General features: G+C 45.9%; 1 protein-coding gene across 1 annotated transcript; it reads right to left on the minus strand.

The window, feature by feature from the left end:
* Window positions 1–2,992: 2,992 nt before the first annotated feature.
* On the minus strand, window positions 2,993–14,561 carry LOC124474652 (kinesin heavy chain-like). The gene is made up of 26 exons (XM_047031008.1): window positions 14,069–14,561; window positions 12,717–12,804; window positions 12,549–12,622; window positions 11,896–12,000; window positions 11,758–11,806; window positions 11,615–11,670; window positions 11,443–11,530; window positions 11,181–11,305; window positions 10,937–11,041; window positions 10,670–10,818; window positions 9,093–9,241; window positions 8,646–8,821; window positions 8,447–8,515; window positions 8,097–8,303; window positions 7,700–7,846; window positions 7,313–7,516; window positions 6,789–6,906; window positions 6,456–6,526; window positions 6,175–6,284; window positions 5,780–5,881; window positions 5,587–5,647; window positions 5,436–5,507; window positions 5,200–5,304; window positions 4,776–4,992; window positions 4,578–4,650; window positions 2,993–4,332 (listed from the first exon to the last, which is right to left on the minus strand). Exons 1-26 carry the CDS (start codon window positions 14,192–14,194, stop codon window positions 4,329–4,331), a joined length of 2,850 nt encoding a protein of 949 aa, XP_046886964.1. The 5' UTR covers window positions 14,195–14,561; the 3' UTR covers window positions 2,993–4,328.
* Between the last annotated feature and the right edge of the window lie 225 nt (window positions 14,562–14,786).

The following is a 14,786-nucleotide window of genomic DNA, read 5'->3' on the forward strand; positions in this document are numbered from 1 at the left end:
TGATCAATCAGTTTACTCCCCTCAGCCCATGTTGGGGTTGCGACTGCCTTTGAGGACCCTGCTTAGCCTTTTGAATAGTCCTGAAACCAACAAGGCTGAAAAAGTGTTGGAATCCCTTAGAACATCATGACCAATTAGTACAGTGATCACAGGCTGATAGGGGAATGTTAATCTTGCAAATGTAGTGAAATAACACCACACTACAGTACACAACCATCCAACTCTGAAAGGGCTATGAGGACTGAAATGGCCCTGTGTGTATAGTGTAGGCATAGTTCACATTCTGAACTTTATATATTCTGTCATTTCATACATTTCCAATTAGGCAACTTTAGTCCGGGGAACAGGTCCTGGAACTATAGCAACACAACATACATTACGAGTGTTACGAGCGTATCTTTGGTGGCATGGTGAGAGACCTTGAAGACAATTCCAACAATGTCTTCTCCCAGCTGTAAGCAAGAATACTAGATATACTACCCAGCATAAGGGGGAGTACATTTATCTTGTAGGACCCATCAAGTCAAGAGCTGACCCTTTCAACCCTCTTGACATAGAATCTTCAGTGTGAGACATACAGGAATGACTGATGCAACGGTATACTGACAGTTTCTTGTCAAACAGTGATATTTTGGTAGCATGTGGACTAGCGTGATCCCTGCCCGGCAAGCTGATGTCCCATCTGTCATGTCCGACCATTCAGCTGCACCTTACAAGACACACCCCCTGGAATGAAGGAATGACAGCAAACAGTTTCTCCCAGGAAGTCCTCGGCAGTCAGTGTGTTTCCCAGGTTTCATGTGCTGAGCTGAGAAAGTAGTTTAAACGTCAGGACACTTGTAGCTCTCAGCTGTCCAGTTGTTTACGAGGCGACAGTCTACAGTCTTTAAACATGCTTCATCAGATCAAGTGGACTTTAAAATGAAAAAGAATGGTTGAGAACTGCTGTTTATCAGACACGCAAGAGAGATTTAGTATGTTTGTCTTTCTTGTAATTTAGATGTAAATGAATAAAACCCTGCTCATGCAAAACTAAATATTTGTTTGCAGTTGGCTCGAGGAGGCCAGTCAGTTCTTTAGAAACGTTTCTGCCATAGTGGGACAAAGGCTCTAAAAGATAGTCAGTGTCGTACAAGCATTCCTTTTCATCGATGTTCACCTCAGGCCAAGAAAATGTCCTTCAATATTCCATCACAATTGCCGTGTGTGAGATTCCACTGCTCAATGCAGCAGGGGAAGGATGAGCCTCTATGACATGATGTTGTTTCAATGTCAAAAGAGAACACTTGTTCCCAGATCAGTCTGTGTGTGTGTGACGTTTGCTGTAGAAGCAGTATGTATATGGATGAGTTTCACAACGTTCCCATTGGCTTGCCTCCAAAGGTTAAAGCAGTGTTCGTTTGTCTGACACTCTGACACTTCCTCCCCTGGGAAAGCATATGAAAAATCAGTCAGACTGACACACACCGATCAGTGGTCTTCTCTTATTGACTAATTCCATGAAATAAGTAACTGCATTCCAAAACCCATCGTCTTGCTGGCATTTTAGAGATTTACTTGTTGACAGCGTTTCCAGACAATGTGTCCTGTGACCATTGTGACAAATTCGGACACATTGTCTTTTCACCTTCCTCTCATATTCCTAAACTCGTCTTCTGTCACTCTCAGGTGACCCTGTCCCCTTCATTACAACCTGGGTGAGACCCCAGCTTCTAGGTCATTGCTATTGGCAGTGGAGTCTGGTTTTCCCCTCGGTTGTCACATTGGCAGTCCCATATAAAATGAACACCAGAATCCTGAAACAAGGCCTTTCTTTGTGCACCCTTCTAGGCAGGAAATCATGATGCCTTTATTGGGCTTTTGTTCAGATAACAGGGGGACCAAGAAAGGGCCTGGGGACAATGGGTTTCAGGTATCCAGGGATTACATTCCGCAAACAGAACGGTACTTTTGTGAAGGCCCTAGTGGCATTTTTCCAGCCTGACAGCTTGGGCATTTGGGAGGCTGGCCAGCAATCAGGTAGGATCTCTTCTGCAGCTACTCAATGACATTTCCTTCATTCAGAGAGAGAGGCCTCAGTGATTGAAGAATCCATGCATGCTCTGTCTGTTCTCTGGCTAGGCAATCAAATCGGCTCAAACTGAACACAATGGATGCCACCTGCTCTGATACCCTTTAAAGGTCACCCACTGACCATGCTATTCAGCATTGAAGACAGAAACTTTAGAACATTACTTCTGCATATTAAGTTTAGCTATGCCAAATATAAATTGGAGCCTAACATGTAAGGAATACGTGTTCAACCTGTACTGAAAAATAAATATATTGTTTATGGAAACCAGAGTTTGAAATTACACCATACTGTAGCTACGTATACAAACGCCACAATTTTCTTTCACGTTGCCAATACACTGGTCTATTCATACCATTGCACACCTGAACATAGGGACAAAAATCTGTTGTCATTCATTCAAAGAAAAGCATATGCAGCTCCGGCCTGGTCGGGTCACATTTCCTCCAAGAACACTGTGTTGTCTTTCAAAACAGAGCCTGCTTTTAAAACAGACATCACATACAGGATCTCAAAGGGCAAACAGAGATCAGATTTATTTGCTTAAATCGTGGCCACTAATCCAAGCATCTCAGGGGCTTTGAGTCCCTTTTTGGTGGTGATGTGTCATCTCCATGGTGATGTCATAGTGAACTGGTCTGGTGGTACCTGTGAGGACATGTCAGGGAGATAATCAAGCAGAGAAGGAAGAAGGCCCGAGTTGGGTTTGGTTTGGATTAGTGGTAGTTTGCTGTTTACCAAGTACAGTGTCTGCATCTGTATTTCAGTTCAACTCACAGGTTAACCTCAGGTGAAAGTTATTTAAAAAAAAAGATTAAAAAAGGACAGCCCCAAGATTATTCGCAGTAATACATTACCACTACGACATAAAGTTAAATATCTTTATTTGCTCTAATTCAAACATTTAAAATTAGTTATACAACATGCACTTATACAGTAACTGTCATTATCAGTCAAGTACAGCAGGCGTACCATATTCCTTCTGAAGCCATCCATGTTCAACAGCATTGTCCATTGTAACAACTGAAAGCTAAATACAGAAACCATACAACCATAAATAATTAGTCCTGCCATGATATCTGCTATCATTTGCAGATGAGCACATTTACATAATGTGTACACCCAAGAACATGCTGAAATACAATAACATGTAAAGCAATGTAGGAACAAATTCAACTCTGAGGGTCATTTCTGAGAGGGGGCACATTTCTCCATTGCAAGATTTCTTCTAGTTTTGTCATCAAGGCTCAAAGGCTTGTTCAGTCAGTCAGAAACAAACAATACTGCGTGTCAAAAAGTCTCCAAGAGTTTTCTAAAGGCACTGAGGTCAGCAGGATGAGCCAAAACCTGCTGCTGTTTGCAGTGGGCAGCTTGGTCGAACATCAGTTTACATTTTACTGGTGCCACACTGTAAGAGAAAGTTCTAGGTCTGTCGTCTATGTAAAACATACACGTCTCCTGTCCAACTGCAGGGACATTTGATTGGCTGATCAGAATCTCAGCTGCAGGTGGAAGACAGTACCATACACCTTAACCCTACACCTACGAAAATTCCCAGTAAATCATCCCATGGTATCCCTTGGTACAGTGTGGTATTTCTATCAATTTCAAAAGTAAAAGGTATTACTAAACCAGTAAATCACAAACGACAGGTCTGTATTGTAACTAATGCTGACAATTCATGCCGAACACTGTCACTTACCACTAACTCTGAATGATCAACCTAGTAGTGCCCCTCTTTCATAAGGAAGTTGTTATGTATCATGAAGGTAACAGACTATGCAACAGACTATGTAACAGACTATGCAATACCAAACAGACAAAAAGCTTTGGAAAATGATAACAGAGACTATAATTACACATCTATTGTAAGCGAACGAGGAAAATGTGCAAATTATAATTGTGATAGGCTATTTTAGTGCAAAAACACAGTGCAGGTGGAGCTCAAATGCCAATGCGATTTTTCTACAGGTGCATTTTGACGCTTCACAAGAACAACCCCTGTAGATCTACTACAGTACACTTGGAGAGCTCTCAAAGCAGTTAATGCAGTACGCGATTACATTGCATGGCCATATGTACTGTATCATGTAAATATATACAGGAGCTCAGAGAGTTAGTTGAGGAGGAGGTTTGTCTGCCAGTCAGTAAAAGATGAGAGCCAGGTTGGCGTTCCAAGAACAGGCAGGGGGGTGCAGATAGGTAGGGGGCCATGGTGGTCCAGCTATGAGGTGGTCTGTACATGCAGGTCCTGGGTCTATCTGCAGTTGGAAGGAGGAACAAAGGACTGATTAATATACACAAATTAGATATTAACTCATCATATCCAGGGTGCCTTTTTTCTGGATATCACAGCAGCCAGTCCTGTCAGTCCAAGAAACAAAGCTCTCCTGACCTCTAGTGTTCATATGTGTGCACTGCAACCAACAGTTCTCCCCATGCTCTGCCATCAATGTTAAACCACGCCGTCACTAAGGATGGGTGCAACTCCCCAGGTGTAACTTACTTGTTGTGGTTGTACTGGTGGCTGTAGACAGTAGGAGAGGACAGAGGGTGGTGTCCTGAGCGGATGGGCTTAGCTGTAAGACAGACAGACAGACAGACAAGGCAACACCAGACATTAATAGATACTCCGCAAGCTGTACCGGATAGCAGGACAGCTCCCCCAGCTCAACCAGGGTAGTTAATACAAACACATAGTCACCGATCTGAGCAGAGTTGCCCCTCCTGGCCATGTTCTTGGCCCTCACGGCCTCTTTGATGCGGTCCACCTCCGTCTGGTAGCGCTTACGGTCCCTCATGGCGTTCTCCTTGGCCTCCTTCAGGGCGTTCTCCAGGGCCTTGACCCGTTCTGCAGTGGCCCGCAGACGCTTCTCCAGCTTGGGCAGCTCGCAGCGCAGGTCTGCGTTGTCACGGACCAGCTGCACGCACATTACACCGTCAGACACACGCATACCATCACATGCATTAGAGCATGCTTAGACAGATTTCAATCATTCATTTTGAGCAATCGTCTTGTTATGTTTTATTTACCAATGGGTGGCTATATTTGTTTGATCATCTCACGTTAACTTTGGCAGTTCATGTGTAGTTAAGGACAAGTGAGGGATGATTCAGTGTGACATTACCTGCTTGTGGACTTTGGTGAGCTGCTCCAGGTTGTTCTCCAGGAAGGAGATTTTCTGTTTCTGAGCGGCGCTGCCCACTCCATCTTCACAGTCCAGCTCGGCACTCTGAACAAAGGCAGAGCACACAGCAGTCAGTCAACTGAGAACTTACAAACGTTGGCTTAGGACAATGACTGACTTTTTTTTAAGTAGACAATGTTATTTTGTGTGACATGGCCTAGAACATGCATATGTACCTTCTTGACGCGTGTTGTGAGGTCTTGTACAAAGATTTTGCGCAAGTTATGCAGAGTCTGCAGCTCTTTTGCCTGTGGGAAAAGAAGAGTTTAGAGAACTTATAGTCGATAAGGACTGTGTAAATGGACAAATCCCAAAGCGGTGACATACCACAGTCTCCTCCAGTCCCTTAAGGTCTTCCTGGGCCTGCTCCTTCTGTTCATTTAGGAGCCTGAGACACAGAAAACAAACAAGGTTGCTAAAAACCTTCGGAACGAGCGTAGATTGGTTTTGAGATAGAAAGGAAATCATTCGAAAGAAAAACAACAATTTCGAGTTAGATCCGAGGTCAAGGGATACCTACATAAGGTTCTGAAGTTTGGCGTCTTTCTCCTGTTCCTCTGCTTTGAGTTTTTCATAATCAGACATCATCCTCTCTTGCTCCAGCAGTAGTCCTTGGTTCAGACTGGGGAGAAAGCAGGTGAGAAAGAGGACAGCAGGAGGGGAGGAAGGGAGGGCAGAAAGGTGGGAAGGCAGAGGTAAATCCTAATCCAGAGTTTGCATTTGTTGAACGTGTTCTGTGCTACCATTGTGCAATAGACTGTAGTTACTGTAAGTCGCTCTGGATAAGAGCGTCTGCTAAATGACTAAATGTAATGTAATGTAATGTAATGTAGACATCCTGGTCACAACTTTCTTTGCACATGGAGGCGTGCCGGAAATCAGACGCCCTCAGAGTTGAAGGGTTGCGCCACTCACTCGGTGAGCTTGTCCAGCAGCCTCTGCTTGTCCTCGATCTCGTCGCGCAGGCGAGACAGCTGCTTCTGGTGGGCCTCTCGGTGGCACTCCATCTGCTCCTCCAGGGTCTTCTGTGTGAGGGCCCACCAGAGGAGGTTACACACACACCCACGCACACCCACACACAGCCACGCGCACACCCACCCACACAAACACTTACACCCACTCACAGATACTGTACGTGCAGTCATACGTACACAGACACACACACGCCCATACTGTCCACGCACACACGTGCTTACCTTGATCTCCTCCTCTCCCTCCAGCCTGCTCACGCTCTCCTTCTCCTTGTCCGACACCACGTGCATTTTCTCTGAGAAAACGACAATCCATTTCAGCGCTTGGTGCATTTAATAACGACACCGAGAGCTAGACACAGTACGGGAGCCAAACGGATGTCTGAAACCTAGGGCACTCAGAAAACATCTTAGAATCACAAGCAGAGTGATGAGCTGACCACACAGCGTATACGCCTCCCTCGGGTCATAGCAGAGGATGACTACGAGGTTCGAAGCCTTGTGAAAGGGTCCTGAGTGCTGTGGGAGAGTGCAGCGGGTGCGGCGGCCGAGGCTCACCCTGAGCGTGGAGCTTGGCCAGCTCCTCTGTGAGAGTATCCTGGGTCTCCTCCAGCTGTCTCTTCTTCTGCTCCATGTTCTGCATGTAGTCCATCAGGGACTTGATCTTCGCCTGGTGCTGCAATGTCGCCGTGGCATGGGAGGACACACACACAATATACCCTCATATTTAAAAAGTGTATTTGGGATATATACTGTGCATTACATGGTCATTTAGAAAACAAAACCATAACTGTGGTATCTGAACTTCTCTGAACAAAATACCGACTTTCTTTTAAAAACACAAAATAATATTGAAGTAAACACAAATAAGTATTTATCCAAGCTTCATACAGTTTTTGCCATGATTCTACTTTTGACCTTGACACATTTGATTCTTTACCCTGTCCAACCGATCCCACACAGTTTCAGGTATGTTCAGGTCAGGACTCAAGCTGGGATCAATGAGATCCTTCACAATGGCCCAGCACTTAAACACGACTGTATGTACGTACTGTATGCTTGGCTTAGACCCTCCCGGTTACCTGGGAGATGAGTAACTGGCAGGAGGCCAGCTCCTTCTCGTTGGCCTGCATCTTGCGGCTGGAGTCTGCCTGGGCCGTCTCCAGCTGCTTGCTGCGGTTGACCAGCGACTTGACCTCTGACTTCATCTTGCTGATGTAGAGACGGGTCATGGTGAACTCTTCCTCGATAGCTACCCCGTTACCGTTACCGTTCCCCTCTGAAGTCTGTTGGACACAAAAAAAAATTGTTGCGTTGTTTGCTTCGCAAAATGGATGGACTGTTGTTGGTGTGTGCGTATGTGTGTCTACATCTGTCTGCATTCTGTAGGTCGGTTAGTATATCCGTAAGTGCATGTACGTATGAGGTTTGGTGTGTGTCTTGGTGTGTGTGTGTGTGTGTGTGTGTACCATCTTGACGTCGTGGGCGCCGATGATGCTCCCTATATCGCTGAGTTCCCTCAGCAGCAGGTTGAGGATTTCAGACGCTCTCTTCTTCTGGTGACCACTGAGCTCCTGGAGATGAGCCAGCTCCCTCTGCACCTCCACGAGCCCCGCCTGACACACACACACACACACACATGAATGACCATACAAGTTCCGTTTGTTTGTATAAATAAAAACAAAAATAAATGTATTGTTTGTGTCAAACATAGAACTTTCATAGCACAGAATAAACTGACCCCCTTCTATGAAATGTCATTTCAAATGTCATCACAAACATAATTTTTGTCGTTTTTGACTTCTCACACAGGTCCCCAAAACAAGTGTCTCCTCTCTGTTCTCTCCCCTGTGTCCTCTCACTCACGGTCTTCTGGACCAGCTCCTCTGTCAGCTGGTGATTGGAGCGGCTCCTGTCCTCCACCTCCTGGCTCTTCTGGTCGTAGTTGACGGCCAGCTCCTCCAGGGCTTGCAGCACCTCCTTCACCTCCTCCTTGGCTGCCTCGTTCTCCTGCTGCAGGCGCGTCAGGATGTCCTGCACCTTCACGTAGTCCAACTTTGTTGACGCCAGCAGCTACAAGTACACACACACACAGGAATATAGACATGCAAATGCATTCTTACTACTAAAACATCCAGCAGTTCTCTTTTAAGTATAGATACATGTAGTACTAATTTATAACTGCAAGGTGGCGCTTTTGAGCTAAATGCAGTCACCTCTTCCTGGTCCAGCATCTGTTCCTTCAGCTTCTCCACCAGCTGACTCTGCTGGTTGATCTCATCATCCTGGGAAAGAACAAATAAGCAATGATTATACACATGTTCAAGGTTTAATCATCATACTACATCAACACCGTAACTGCTGCGTCGCCCTCTATGTCGGACGACATCCAACCCTGGACTTGGGCCGACCCACCTTGTCGTCCAGCTGCTTGTAGAGGTTGCTGATGTCCTCCTCATACTTGCTCTTCTCCTCACTCGAGACGGCGCTGCTGGCCAGGACCTGGTTGTCGATGACCGGCGTGTTGTCGCAGGGCTCTTGGTTCTTCTGGTCCTTGGCACTCAGCTGCTCTTCTTCCGGAACGTTCTCACCTGGGACCCGGAAGCAAGACAGAGAGGGGGAGGTCAGGGGTCAACGCTTTGGTCTCACATGGTGACGGTAGACTACTGCATGATTAGAGTGGTTTTGTTCAAGTCACACGCAACATGTAACACTGGTCTGGTGGGCAACTTCTGTGGGTCTGCAGTATGTGTGTGTATTATTGTGTAGGCCATTGTTGCTGCCAATGTGGGGAATGTCAAAAGCTATGTCAGTGATAATAATGCATGTCAGTGTTCCCAGTTCCTTTCCACTGCTCCTCACCGTTCCTCCAGCGGTTGAGTTCCACCTCCAGGCGCTGGATGATGTTCTTCAGGCTCTTGTTCTTGTCCTTCTCTTTCTCATACTTCTTTTTCCACTCCTCAGCGGTCAGCTCCAGGTTCACAGATACAGTGTTCTTGATGGTCTTGGCCCTGCGTGGGGGGGTTAGGATGAAGGAAGTTAGAAGGAACACTCAGATAAGAGTTCTCTCAAGGCCTGGGGTTTTTCCACACATCCAATCCAGATCGATCGAGCAGATTGGATTTTCTAATACATTCATTTCCATCATTATGAAGAACCTTGGAGGTGGTATGGGAAACAGGCCTTTCCACTGGTGCTTCAAGGCTGGGTTTGTCTGTGGCAGATGGCTTGCAGTCGCTCATCCACTAGTGAACTACCGTGTGACAGTAGGAGCTTGTGATGGTCTGCACCTCTCCTGACTTCCTCCTCTAGGTCCCTCTTTGGTGTATGCCTGATAAGTGGTTGCATAATCAAGCCCTGACCTTTTCAGCTCAGTCTCCAGATGATGAAAACAGAAGGTTTGTCATCTCTCAAAGACCCCGGACACACCCTCAGCTTAGCACGTGACCCTTCGCCACCACCCCGCCCCCTCAACCCAGCCCCTCTCTTTAAAACGACAGGGCTTTTCTCTTGTTTCTGCGCTGCGGCTCCGATGAGAGAGCTGTGTGTGTGGGTGTGCTGCGAGTGTGTCTATTGCGTGTGTCTGTGCCAGAGGACACAGAGGACAAACAGTACGGCTCGGCTCTGCCCGCGCTGGCGGAGACAGAGTAGCAGGTCTCCCTGGAGCGGAGCACTGTGCTGTGGTGCGTTCTACTGCACTGTCATACCATGTGACCTACAGCGGCTGCAGAGCTGCAGTGAAGCTCAGAGGAGAGAGGAGGACAGAAAGGAGGAGGGGAGAGGACTAGACTAATGAGTCTCTGCTTGCCTTCGTACAATACAAGCCCAGCTCAGGGATCTCCCAGCCATTCAGCTAAATAGGTTGTCATGGTTGCATAATCTACTGGAGACAGGTTGATTGAATGAATTTATCTCCATCAGTTTAGGAGGTCTCTTCGATGATATGAACAGACATAATGGGACATGGATAATATTACCTTAGAGTGGCTAGTTTGTGTGGTTAGTAATGGGTTGTCTTCACTGTGGTTCACAGTCATTAGCATGTCATTGCCACAATGGCACAATTAGATATGTTGTGGCTTAGACCCTACCAGATTAGTGGAGTTGGAGTAGGCTAATGTTTAGAATTACCTCAAAGAGAGCTTGTCTTTATAATAGGTACTCACTTGAATTTTTAATTGTTTACAAGCTCATAATCACGATGATAATCGCTACAGATACAAATCCATGTTGTGTATCTCTGACCTTGCTCTCCAGTTTCTATGCTGTTGTCATGGGCAGGAAGGGAGGGACGTTAACTAGTTTTGTAGAGAAGAGTAAGGAAAAGGAGACAGGGGGGGTGGAGGGGCAGTTCTATGGGCGTATGTGAAGCCCTCTGTGACATGCTTGCGTGTAAAAAGGAGGTAGTGGGGCGGGGGCGGGAAGGGGGTGGGGTTCACCTCTGTCCGAACATGAGGGTGGACTTGGTCTCCGCCTCGTTGTAGACAGAGGGGGAGCAGCAGATGATGATGGTGGTCCGGCAGTTGCCCCCCAGGGAGTCCTGCAGGATGCGGGTCATCTTGCTGTCTCTGTACGGCACGTGGGTTTTCTAGCAAGGAGACACATCTGTGAGCTCAGACTCGTAGCAAAACCACAGCAGGGTGCAGAAGAGCCCTCCTCGTTCCTCGCAGATGGGAGTATCTAAGATACTAGAACTAAGAACTTACGGTGCCCTCAGCCAGAGCGGAGATGACGTTCCCAAGCGCCGAAAGGGACTTATTGATATTTTTAGCTTCGTCCAGCACGGCTCCTTCCGCCCCAGTTTTGCTGACCTTCAGGAGACAGAAAACCGAGTCAGCGCCTGGCTGAGGAACCCTGTATCAGCACCTTCAACTGACAAACTCGGGCTATGGCACACAGTGTTGTATTGACTAAATGTACTGTCCTGTACGCGTGTACGGCCTGCCCTACCTTTTCACTGCCTGCTAGGTCAACCAGGTAGAGTTTTCCAGACAGTTTCTTCTCTGTCTCGATGTTCTCCTGTTTAATGTTGATCAGGAAGATGCTGTGACTCCTGGAACTGTGCTCGTTCATGTCTGCAACAACGCAACAATGAGGCTTTCAGCTTAATGCATTCAAAAGTGAACTACACAGCATTGACTGCACAGGTGAGAAGGCATATACTGTGTGTATGTCTGGGTGTGAAAGGCTGACAAGTTAACAGGGCACGTACTTGTCACTGCCACATGTCGGTTATTCTTGCCCTCATCGATGACGTCCATGACCTCCTCCGGACTGGAGACGAAACGCTCTGTACAGCCCTGGAAGATCACCACAGCTTCATCAGCGGTGACCTTCTGAACCAGATGTTATGGAGAAAGGGTCTGTAGCAATGTTTTCCTTACCTTGACATAGGGCACCCTGTTTTTGTCCTCGTGTACAGCAAGGTTGGTCTTTGAAACTTCAAAATAGAAAACAAAAGGTGTTCTCTTTAACACACACACACACTTTTGAACATGAAAACATCAAAATCCGGCCCATTTCTTACCATCAAGCAGATCTCTGATCTTGTCCAGGTATATTTCAAAATATGAGACCTTAAGAAATGAAAAGTGAGACAATGTTTGTTATCACAATATACGCTGCCATGCTGCAAGAGTTTTTGATCTAAACCTGCAGTGTTTACCTTGATGTGGAACTCCAGGTTCTCGTCCATGGAGTAGATGTGGTCAAAGATGTCATGGGCGATGCGGGGGATGATGCCCATCAGCTGGGGGTCATGGAGCTTCCCCTGGGGTGGGGTGGAGGTGGGGGGTTACAGCATGGTACCAAGCATGCTCATCTCCAGTGACTAACACAATGTCCATCCCCCTCCTGTCCTTTTTATGTATTAGGTGACCAGCCAATGATTCCTTATTGCCGGTGCTGATGTACTTAATGCCTCTTTAAACTTGAGGGCAAATGAGACCCATAGTAATCGAAATATCCTCAGAACGCTATAAACTTACTCCAAATGAATTCTTAATCTCTGGGTAAGACCCTTATGCAATGGCCTGCTCCAATGAAATCCAATATTTTGAATGCTGTCAGAGTGACTGACTAGTTGAGTCATGGTGAAAAGTGTTTATATTCTCAAAGATGCCTTGATGAACCTTGACTCACAATCTCTAGGTGACACTATTTATCCCCAAAACCTGCCTCAACATTTGTCTAAATACTAGATGTTACACTTAAATTGTCCTTGAACACTGTCCTATCTACACATCCAAATGTAATGGCATACACTATCTCAGTTACAGGTCCCCCTGTTGAACAGTAGGGCAGGACGAAGGAGCTCACCTCCATCGTGTGTGTCTTCCCTGACGATGTTTGCCCATAAGCAAAGATGGTCCCATTGTAGCCTCCAAGGACGTCTGTGTGAACACAAGCACGGGCCATGGTTTAGCTGAAACACTGATCAGCAGGGAGATGGATCACGCCTGGCCAGAGGACATCGACTCAGCCTACCTTTAACAATCTGCTTGGCACACGCATCGTAGACCTGCTCCTGGGCAGTGTTTGGGGGAAGGACGCGGTCAAAGACATATGGTTTGCTCTGTCCAAAACAAAGCAAACGGTAAATCGCAGAGACATACAGCAGGGAAAGGAGACACACAGACAGACAGGCAGATAAGCAGGCACACAGACACAAGTGGATGGTTCTAAAAACATCATAATATTGTTTCAGGACAAATAAATCATTACACTATAATGGGAGCAAAAGCCTCCCAGGAGACACCCAGGCCTTTCTTAACAAGTCTGTCAGCACATCTCTGGGGGGCAACAGGAGATGTCTCTCGCAGCAGTCTTCCACAGAAGCCTCTTTTGGTCCCAAACAAATGTGATTGCATCAACGCTAAAAAGTGACCGTCACTAAAAAGAACCCCTGAGATGCCTCATTTGTGTTGTGCTTTAGACACTTGAAATATTTACAGATACAATTACATAAATAATGTATACACTGGAGGAGAGCTGAGAGAAAGACTAGCACTGTGCTGCAATGTAAAACACAGTGTACAGATGAATTATTGTGCTAAATGTGTGTATTTGTCCAAAAATACTGCATTCGAGGATATTTCGACAATGTATTTATAGATAACGCGTAACCTCGCAATCTGTAGGCCTAATTAACTGGCTGAAATGAGGCAAACAACAAGGTGGTGTGGATGTCACCATCTAACCAACAAACAGTTCCGTCTTCCCACCAGATAAGGTAATTACGATCTACAGTCGACTGTACATTAACAAGCTGACTGCTTAAACACAGATTAAAATCGTGTCCTGTGAGGGTTTCCTATTTCAAAATGGAAATAACTGTCAAAGGCCTATTATATTTTGCCAATGTTTCAAAATCAACAGTAAAAATATCAAGGCTAGCATATGTGTTGACATCGCCACAGGTGACAAGGCAAAGAATGCCATTAATGTTACATATGCAAATTGAGCAGGGCAAAATACCGCAGCATTGTTGAAGTCTAAACTACACCTCAATGCATTGGCCCTATGCAATATTTCTATAGGATTGATCTTGTCAAGAACTGCAGTAGACCAACGCTGCGCAGCCAAAACAACCATAATGGGTTGACAATCCTAGGATTGTAAATTATAGCCTACGGATAAGGGACATGTAAAAACTCAAATTAGGCTGCATAACCTTTAGTGTAGTTTGTGCGTGGGGAGAGTTCATATGAGCACCGCAGATTTCCGCTGCATCGGTTTGCTGATGAAGTTGGTTTTACGCCATTCCCGTTGGCAATGTAGGCTAAATAGGCAAAGAAACAGGCTACATCATTTAAGATGAAAAAAGCCAATTAACTTACTGTTATAACCACGGTGTCCTCTTCTTTAAATTTAGGAATGTACTTATCTCCTCTTGTAATTTCGGATTCATTTAATGGCCTAAATCGGCACAATACTTTGATACCGCATTCGGCTGCGTCCGCCATGTCTGTCTTTGCAGATAAGCAAAAGCCACAGCAAAAAACTTAAAGTCGACCTAGTGTACCAATTCTGCGAGTGTTGATCTGTTGAATAGCGTCAGATAAAACGTCCTTCATCGATGAACCTCTCGCCTTCTGGGCAGAGGCATGGGCAGATCATTTTCAGTTGCCCATTAGGCTACGTTATATAGGTAAAATAAAAGTCGAACAATTGCCTTCGTCTAAAATCTCTCAGTAGATATCAAAGTCTGTATTGAAGGGAGCGGCTTAAAATGTCCATTCAGAAGCCTACAGAAGGTGCCCCGAGTTCAGAAATCGCATCATCCTGATCCTGCGCGCGCTCACCGCCCTGCATCAGCACCACTCTTGTATCACTCCCTCCGCCTCTTGGACTGGTCATTACTCTAAACTCTCAACCTTTGCGCAGTTGAATACAAGAGTTGAATTCAAAACGTTAGACTATTAACAATTGAAATACAACTCTAGTAAAAAAAAAAATACCAACAGAGTATTAGCTTATGATGTGCAAACTGTTTAATAATGTGCCCAAGTCTATGTTTATTGCTACCCATTTAATCAGGCCAGTGCTAGCTGGTAC

Source organism: Hypomesus transpacificus, chromosome 12 (assembly GCF_021917145.1).
Source record: "Hypomesus transpacificus isolate Combined female chromosome 12, fHypTra1, whole genome shotgun sequence".
NCBI classification, from domain to species: Eukaryota; Metazoa; Chordata; class Actinopteri; order Osmeriformes; family Osmeridae; genus Hypomesus; species Hypomesus transpacificus.